Source organism: Bidens hawaiensis, unplaced genomic scaffold (genome assembly GCF_021521415.1).
Source record: "Bidens hawaiensis isolate Kalapana, Puna unplaced genomic scaffold, B.hawaiensis_p1.1 tig00010302_1, whole genome shotgun sequence".
In the NCBI taxonomy this organism is placed as follows: domain Eukaryota; kingdom Viridiplantae; phylum Streptophyta; class Magnoliopsida; order Asterales; family Asteraceae; genus Bidens; species Bidens hawaiensis.
In genome coordinates, this window is record NW_027491781.1 from 481341 (window position 1) to 491303 (window position 9963).

Genomic DNA, 9963 nt, shown 5'->3' on the forward strand with positions numbered 1-9963 from the left:
TTGGAAAAGTTACATTTTTTTGTTGGAAAACACCACCTGAACACCACCACCACCATCAATTGACTCGCCGCCAACCAACCACCGCCACTTGAGCACCACCAACCGATTCTGACAGAGGTTATAGGGTTCCGACGACCTCAATTATTGAGGCTTTTACCATAAAGAAGTTCTTAAAGATCCGATCCAAGGTTACAAAGACGTTTTGTGACAAAAAATTATGAGTTTTCCTGAAAAATGTGAGTTTCTGGCAAAAAACGTTTTTCTGGTGATCTGCAACTAATGGCTTTAGGATTATGTTAGTCACGGACCGTCGGAAACAAATTTGTTAGTTGGGACTGGTAGCGACCAAAAGATGATGGTTGAGATTAATAAAAACCAAAATACCTATTTTTTATGGCTTCAAGTAACAATAACATATAAGTGCAACCAAATCCAAATCCCTACTCAACGAATACTCAAAATGTGACATCGACACACTTTTATCCGAGTTCACGAAAAAAATATTCAAAATCTACATTAGGTTACGAATTTCGTCGTCATCATTATCGACATTGCTAGAAAATAAATCCTTACAAAGCTCTCCATAAAACCTACATACCAAGTTCATAAACACAGGACTCTTGAGGTTCTTCCAGCAGTAAAGAAGCTCTTCCACATCCACCAAATCCTTCATTTTTCCTTCTTCTGCTATCATTTTCAGTAAATAATTCTCAAACTTCTGGCAAGCGTCTTCCTCACCGTCATTTTCTTCTTTCACCGTCGCTACACATATATTTTAAATCCTCACGGTTTAGTCCATATCGCAACTCAATGTGCAAAAATAGTAGAAATGTCACACTCTTAAGATTTAACTGAATTCGAATGTGAAACCTGATAAAAATACTTCGTTTTGGTTAATATAAATAAAAAATACGTATTTTTATAAGTAAAATGCATTGAAACTATCTTTCCTAAGTTTACTCTTCTTGTTAAAATTTCTTTGACTTCGTTAACAATGTTTTTCTTATCACGCTTCTTGCTTGTGCAATGTCGAGCACAACATGTCAAGTTCATGATACATTGTGATCGATAAAATATCAGCGAGGAAACACTAAAAAAGAGTAGATTTTACGTACTTAAAATGTCGTAATTTTGATTTTAATAAACAAAAAGTATTTAAAGATTTCCCATCTAAGCTTAAATGCGTGACACCACCATACATATTTATTTTTCTATATGTGTGTATATTTATTAATTTATGTGTATGTGTGAGGGGACGGGTTCAAACAAAAACCATTAAGTATTTATTTTTATTTAAAAAAAATATACTGACGAATATTTTAGCAACCACATGTTGTCACTATAGACCAGTTTTCCCTACCAGTTCTAGCCATCTTGATATACGCCGGTGTAGGAGGTGATGGGCATGGTGCTTTATGCACATACCCATTGTCCGAAAAGCTCTTGAGCTCCATAACCCGGTCCATATCTTTCTTCGTCCTAAACAACCTAAAAAACGACGTTAACCGGCTCCAACGTCGCGTGTTTTTGGGTTTAGTTTTGTGAGACCGAAGACTTCTTCTTATAAAGATTGGTTTCTTGAACTTGAAGAGACGAATGAAGGTTTTGCATGGACCGGTAAAGAGTTTCTTGCGCGTGAAGGTACTAACCGAAGGTTTGGTGACCATGTTTGTAGATGGCTTGTGTGTGAAGCAATTGGAATGTACGAAAGAATGATGAGTGAAATGTTGTTGGTTTAATGGAAGTTGGTGTTGCAGTCATGAGTTGTGTTTGATAATATTATTATGTATGAGTTGGTAGTCCACTGTTGGTAGAACAGGCCTGTGCGTAGTCCACTGTTGGTAGAACAGGAATACTATTCAGCCGGCTGTACCTTCTAGGAAACCTACCTTCGGCTATAAATACTCCAACACCTTGGAATGTAAGGACATCATCTGATATCTCAATCTTATCTAGCAATCTCTTAATATACACTTATATTCAGAGCAATCTAGTCTGATTCTCACGCCGGAGGGTGGTCACAAGGAGGAACCCCCCCCCCTTCTCAGTGACGAGCTTACGGTGTCTGTTTTGCAGGTCCCCTGAAGAACAACCTTCTCTGCTGGACCTCATCCTCGTGGGAAACATTACTTAACCCCCAGATTATCTATAATCTGCCCGTGGGTTCACTTAGTGTTTCTTCATTGGCGCCATCCGTGCATAAAAGCTAGAACTAATTTAGTTTTTTCAAAATTTCTGAAGAAATGGTTAACGTTACTCCGGTCCCAAGGCCAGTAACCGACCAAGAAACCCCGGTAACCACAACCCCAGCAACTGGGGGGAACACCGGCGGTTATACAAATCTTACGAATACTACCCCGACTACCCAAGCTGGGGCAAGTGCAGTAAATTTTCCACTGGGGTTCATTGATGCCCAGTTGGAAAAACGAACAAGGGTCCCTCGCCAAACACTGGATCAAGTGAAGGCGTGGGCCGAAGCACGTCAGAGAGAGTTCCAAGCTGAATTGGATGAACGCTTGCGTTCAGTTCAACAGGCTGACGAATTCGGCAGTACTCGCCAACATCTCAATATGAACAGCGAGTGCGAGTACTCAGACGACGAAAGGGAAGAATCCGATACCGACGCAAACCCTCGCCATAAGGCGAAAGGGAAGCGTAAGGAAACGGACTTCCAGCCGAAAAGGAATTTTGGGGAAGCTTTTAAACCAACGAATGCGGAGAGAAACCCGCGTGACTTCTCCAAAACCTTTAGGCCAACTCCTACAAATGCAGGAAAATCAAAGTTCGCAAGGGACATTGCGGAAGCAATCGCCCCGAGAAGTGCCAAACAAATGTCCAACATTGGCACTTGTGATGGTCTATCCGACCCAGACGACCACTTGAACAGATTCATTGCGGGGGCAACCGTCAGTAACTGGACGGAACCCACGTGGTGTTATATGTTCCAGATGACTCTGATTGGAGCGGCCAGGGCATGGTTCGATCGTTTACCGGTCCACCACATATATGACTGGGCGGACTTTCAGAACAAGTTCAGCCAGCACTTCAGCCAACAGAGGAAATATACTGAAGAACAATGGACAATCCTCAACTGCGTTAGAGAGGAGGATGAATCTTTACTAGACTTCATCACCCGCTTCAACTCCAAAAAGCTAAGTCTAGGCAACATAAGTGAGGATCTTGTTCGCGCCGCTTTCATCCAAGGCGCCGAATACCCAGAGCTTATCCGCACATTGACGGGTAAGGATGGCATGCCATCAACATGGGATGCCATCATGACGGCGGCTAAGCGCTTTGCCGAGACGGAGAAGCAACTGGGAAGGGATCTTCCCCAGAGTACACACCTCTACACGCAGAGGACAAGAGAGAACAATGTTCGGATCGCCCGGCAGAACAAAAAGAGGAAGCTAGGTATCTGGCAGTCAAGGGTAAACTTTGACACCTCATCCAGCTCTCACCCTCTTGTTGGCGGAAGAAATCACACACACCCTTCAAACCAAAAGCACCGGTGGACGCCACTCACCAAAAGCGTCACGGAGATATTTGCCACTGAAAAGCTACCGTGGCCAAAAGCTCCAATGATCCGGCAGCGACCTAATGCGGATCAGAGCAAATCCTGTGACTTCCATGGGACAAAAGGTCATAGTACGGAAGAGTGTACATCCTTGAAGGATATTATCGAAGCATTCGTCAAGGATGGAAGACTGGCACACCTGGTGGCATCAATCAAGAAGGGAGGAAGAAACGACAACCGGTACCGAGGCAACGGACGAAAACCTGTTGACATCAGCATCAACATGGTTCATGGTAAGATCAGAGGAAGAAAAAGGCGAGCGCCAGAACCATGTGCGTGGAAGGAAGCTGAGGTGCGCTTCCCGCGAGTGCCAGGAGGACCCAGCAAAGAAGGCCCTATCGTCATCAAAAGCCAGCTGGGGCACTACATCACTTCCCGCACTCTTGCTGACAACGGCGCCTCGTCAACGGTGATGTACAGGCAGTTCTTTGACAAGCTAGACGACGAAGACAAGGAACGCCTGGAAACGATCTACGCCTCGATGGAAGGGTTTGATGGCAGCACAAACACCCCCCTGGGTATCCTATCTTTCCCCGTCACTCTTACGGATGGGAAACACTCCCGCACAGAAGATGTGAATTTTGTCGTGATGAGGAAGCCACACCATACATACGACATCCTCTTCGGGAGAGACGGGATGGCAAGGTTCAACGCCGTGGTATCCTCAGTCCACGGCATGATGGGATGGCCAACAGCTGAGGGTGTAGCGATGATCACCGGCATTCCCCAGGTATGCATCGCATCTGTCTCATCTAAACCCAAACCAAAGATGGCTAAACCAACCATCACCGAACCAGAAAGATGGGCCTTCAACGGCAAGTACCCTGACCAGGCCGTCACCATTGGCCCAACAATTGTTGATCCCACACGCACCTTACTCAAGCGCTTATTACAAAAGAACGCTGACATCTTCGCGTGGACACCAGCTGACATGACTGGTGTACCCCGAAGTAAGGCAGAGCATAAGCTCAAATGCGATCCGGCTGTTACACCGATCGTACAAAAGCGCAGAGTAATGGGGCGAGAACAAACTAACGCGTGTAGAACCCAAGTCAAGGAACTCCTTGACGCAGGCATCGTACGCGTTAGTAGATATCAAACTTGGGTTGCAAATCCCGTTATGGTACCGAAGAATAACAAACAATGGCGCATGTGCATAGATTTCAAAGACTTGAACAAAGCATGCCCAAAAGATTGTTATCCGTTACCTGAAATTGATCTTAAGGTGGACTCATTGGCACCATTCCGCCTTAAATGCTTCCTGGACGCGTATAAGGGGTACCATCAAATCCACATGGCCGTTGATGATCAGGACAAAACCGCTTTTCGGACGCCCGATGGCACATTTTGTTACCAAATGATGCCATTCGGACTTAAGAATGCCGGGTCCACATACCAACGCCTGATGGACAGCCAGTTTCATGCCCAAATTGGGAGGAACTTGGAGGTCTACATGGATGACTTGGTCATCAAAAGCCCTGACCCAGAAGCGATGTTGAAAGACATCGAGGAAACTTTCAACACGCTCAGGAAGATAAACATGAAGCTCAACCCGAGCAAGTGTGCCTTTGGAATGGAAGAAGGGAAGTTCTTGGGGGTCATCGTCACTAAAGATGGCTTCAGAGCGAACCCTGAAAAGGTCGAAGCCATTATCAAAATGGAATCACCTACTACCATCAAACAGGCTCAGACACTGAATGGACGACTAGTAGCACTTAATCGCTTTTTGGCAAACCACGCGGATAAGTCGTTTCCCTTCGTGTCAACATTGAGAAACTGTTTAAAGAAAACGCACTTCCGCTGGACACCAGAAGCGGAAGCAGCTTTTCAGGAGATTCGGTCACGCTTGATCGAACTCCCAACGCTGACAGCACCAAAAGCGGCAGAGGAGTTAATCCTATACCTTTCCGCAACTGATAGAGCAACCGGGGCAGTCCTGCTAGTAGAACGAAAAGGCATCCAGATGCCGATCTATTATGTCAGCCGTATCCTAACAGACGTAGAAACCCGGTACTCTACCCTCGAAAAATTAGTCTTAGCACTTATACACGCTTCACGCAGGCTAAGACGATATTTCCAGGGTCACCCAATCACCATTCTCTCCAACTTCAAACTTGCAAACGTTCTAGGCAAACCCGAGTTATCGGGACGCCTAGCCAAATGGGCAATTGAGTTGGGGGAATACGCGATAAAGTATAAGCCAAGACCAGCCATAAAAGGCCAGGTTCTGGCCGACTTTATTGCAGAAGTGCCTGTATCGCGGGAAAAAGAGTGCCATGAAGAGGCTCAACCCTTTCCAGCACAAGACATCAATGATGTCTGGCGACTCTACACTGATGGAGCAGCCAGTAACGAGGGTTCAGGCGCAGGGCTGAAACTAACCAACCCAGTGGGCCAAGAATACACTTACGCTATTCGACTGGATTTTCCAAGTACGAATAACGAAGCCGAGTATGAGGCATTCCTGGCTGGGTTGAGAATTGCGCGTAAGATGGGAGTGAAAAACTTGGAAGCCCACGTGGATTCAATGTTAGTAGCCAATCAAATCAACGGGACGTACACGGCCGTAAACGACACAATGGCCCTGTACCTCGCACAAGCAAAATCCCTTATACGCGATTTCAACAACTGCAAAGTCATACACGTCAAGCGAAGTGAAAACAAATCTGCGGATGCGTTAAGCAAGCTTGCATCATTAGCCTTCACCCACTTAGGAAAGGATATCCGCATTGAACTCCTTGAGACACCTTCGGTCCCGCACAAGGAAATTTGTGTCATCCAAACCGGCACGGAAACGTGGATGACACCAATAATAAAATACCTTGCGGCAGGTACACTACCAGAATCCAAAACACAGGCAAGAAAACTACGCTGTAAAGCACTGAATTATCAACTCATCAATGACATCCTTTACAGACGTAACTTTCTTGGCCCACTCTTAAGATGCGTGGACAACCAAGATGCTGACTACCTCCTAAGGGAAGTACACGAAGGCATCTGTGGAGTACACGCAGGTCCCCGCGCTGTTGTAGCTAAGCTAAACAATGCGGGATACTTTTGGCCGGGGATGCATACGGATGCACTGGCATACATCAGAAAATGCAGGTCTTGCCAGCTTCACGCACCCAACACGCACCGACCGAAGAATGAACTTGTTCCAGTCACTTCTCCATGGCCATTTCAGAAGTGGGCCATCGATGTGACAGGCCCATTTCCTACAGCAGCAGGAAATGTTCAATTCCTAGTGGTAGCCATCGACTACTTCACCAAGTGGATAGAAGCAAAACCCTTAGCCCAAATAACCGCGAAACATATCAAAAAGTTTATTTGGGAATTTATTATTTGTCGTTTTGGACTTCCACAGAATTTGGTGAGCGATAACGGCACCAACTTTGCTGACAAGAAGCTACAACAGTGGCTGAAAGAACTTCAAATCACCCACACCTTTACCTCAGTGGCACACCCGCAAGGTAATGGTGAGGTGGAAAGAGCAAATAAGAGCATCGTCGAAGGCGTAAAGAAAAGACTATTGGAACACAGATCCGGCTGGGTGGACGAGCTTCCGCACGTCCTTTGGGCAAACAGAACGCTGAAAAAGGCCAGTACGGGAGAAACCCCGTTCAGCCTCACTTATGGCACTGAAGCCATGGTCCCAGTCGAAATTGGTTTACCCTCACCAAGGGTCTTGATTCAGCCAGAAGACAATGATGCGGAAAGACGGTTGGACCTTATGCTAACCGAGGAACGCAGAGACTTAGCCGCAGTGCGTGAAGAAAACTACAAGCGACAAATGCAAAAGTACTACAACACGCGGGTAAAATCTGCAACTTCAATGTAGGAGACTACATACTGCGTAACAACGAGGCTTCGAACCAAGAACGCCCAGGAAAGTTGGCCCCGGTCTGGGAAGGGCCATACATTATCAAAGAAGTCCTGGGAAAGGGCGCATACCGGCTCGAAAGGCTCGATGGCACTCCCATCCCAAGAACATGGAATGGAGCTCAATTACGCAAATGTTATATGTAGATCAATTCCAAACTTGTAAAGAAAAGGCCTAAAGCCACTTCTAATGGAAATGATTCTCCTTTCACAATGTGTTGATAGCCTTACCTTTATACTTATGAACTTCCCACACTGGTGCCGGTAATCACCGCATAAATGGGGGAAGAAGTAAGTCGTTACGTGTGGAAGGCGGCAAAACCCGCATAAACACAACGCTAAAAATAAGGAAAACCTACACGCAGCTCAGATGTAAGTAAAGTTTAGCCATCCTTGTAAGTGCAAGTGACGGTCTTACCCGCACAATCACGAACAAGGAAGCAAAACTTCAACCTATCATCTACCACGTTCAAAGGTTAACTTATTCTGAACACTTAGAAAATTTCAAAGGAAAAGATGAGGAAAACTTCCACGCAGGTCAGATATAAGTAAAGTTAAGCCATCCTACTAAGTGTAAGTGACGGTCATACCCGCACAATCATGAAAGAGGAAGCGAAACAAACTTATAATTTACCACGTTAAAAAGTTAACTTATCTAAGTACTAAAGAAATTGCTAAGTTAGAACAAAACATGCGTAAAATAAACAAGGCAAAGAGCAAACGCAATCTTTATTTCATTAAATTCAAATATTACAAAGATAGCTATACAAAAGCAAAAATCTACGCTAATGGTGGAAAAGGATCTTCAGAATCAGGCTTCAGGACCACTTCCACTTGGACCCGCTCCATCAGTAGAGCGTGGTGGTTCAAGGAAGGCTTTAAGAATAGCTAGCCCATCATCAGCAGCAGCGACTTCGTTCACCTTCTCCACAACAGGATGCGGGAAGGCGGCATACTGGTTCACCGCTTGGTCGTAAATAGCTTCAGTATCCACATCGTACAAAGGGAAGTTGGAAGGCGGGATGCCTTTCTCAACGAACCCTAAACCAAGCAGGAAGCCGGCCTTTTCCCCATCCTCATGAGAAGCGTTGAGGGCTGCGCTCATAGCATCGTCATAAGACGTCTCTGAGAAGACCCGATGCACAACCTACAAAGAAAAAATACAAGTATCAGAACCTTTTCTATTTACAAAGAAAAGCGTGAAGACATAAAGCTAAAGATACCTGAGACAACGCTTCTCGAAGAAGCCATTCCTTGGCAACCAGAGCTTCTTGGAGGGCAGCTTGAGCTTCGTTACGGGCGCGTTCGGCTTCACTCTTGTTGAGGTTGGCAAGCAACACATCTTTAGCCGCAGCCTATTCGACGCCCTTTAGCTTACGCTCGGTATGGTCAAGCACCCCCCTCTGATCCAGGATTTCTTGAAGCTTCTTAGCGTCCTCCATCGCCAAGGCATCATGAGCCTGCTGGAGAGCCTCTAATTTGGCTTTAAGCTCTTCATTCTCCAGGCGTAGAGGCTCAGCAACAGCTTCAGCCTTGGTGGCCCTTTCAGTCGCGTTCCTAGCAGTCCCCTTAGCCAGCCGAAGCTGTTCATTAACAGCTTGGGCAGCCTTGGAGCGAGCCTCGAGACGGGCCTGAACCTCGACTTCAAGGGCCTTGAACGCCTTCTCCTTCTCCGCCGCCGCGGCGGAAAGCCTCCTATTCTCCTCCCGGACAGCCCGCGCCTGAGCTACTTCCTGAATGCGAGCTGCTTTTAACTTGTCGTTTTCACGACAAAGCAGCTCGACGCGCGGCTGCATCCGGGCAAGGAGAACCCGAAGCTCATTGCTTAGCCTACCCTCCTGGTAGCTAGCCATGGCTTCCCCCAACGCACCACTGGGAGCAGCGTGACGAGCCCACTCCACGCACTCCACAGGTCTGCGAAGGGTTGTTCCTCGGCGAATGTTCCATCGTGGAACATACACTTCATTGGAATCCGACACAGCAAAAAACAAAGAGCAGTTAGGAAAAGATGATTGACAAATATAAAATAGGCCAAAAGAACCCTACGCACCTGTAGGGTCAATAACAGGCCGATAGCCGCCGAACCCATCACCTGAACCCAAGGGAAATCCATCCAAGAGGTCAGGCAGATGGGAAGGTGGCAGAGTTTGGCGATACGCCCCATGCATACCTGAAGGACCGGCCGTCGTTGCCGATGACGGAGGAGGCATGGTGGCGGCCGCCGCGGTGGCCGCTGCGGAAGCCGCAGCAATAGTAACCGCCTGCTCGGTGAAGGATGCTGTAAAAATCGCACTCACAGCCGGCGGTGACGTCATCTCAGCCGGAACAGTCGGTTGAAAGGAATGAGCAACCGAACCGGCGGAAGCAGGCGCAGGCGCCTGGGTCGACGCCTCAGGTAGGCTGACCAAGCCTACCGTCATTGGCGGAGAGGTACTCCTCTGCGCTCCACCCTGGAATGCGTCAACATCCACGCCTGCGTAAAAAAGATAAGTGTTAAATGATATTAAGCT

At 46.8% G+C, this 9963-nt stretch overlaps 1 protein-coding gene across 1 annotated transcript; it reads right to left on the reverse strand.

Annotated features, from left to right (window-relative positions):
* Nucleotides 1-333: 333 nt before the first annotated feature.
* LOC143534746 (transcription repressor OFP17-like) lies at nucleotides 334-1779 on the reverse strand. The gene is made up of 2 exons (XM_077029164.1): nucleotides 1361-1779; nucleotides 334-762 (listed from the first exon to the last, which is right to left on the reverse strand). The coding sequence occupies exons 1-2, from the start codon at nucleotides 1665-1667 to the stop codon at nucleotides 512-514; spliced, it is 558 nt and encodes a 185-aa protein (XP_076885279.1). The 5' UTR covers nucleotides 1668-1779; the 3' UTR covers nucleotides 334-511.
* Between the last annotated feature and the right edge of the window lie 8184 nt (nucleotides 1780-9963).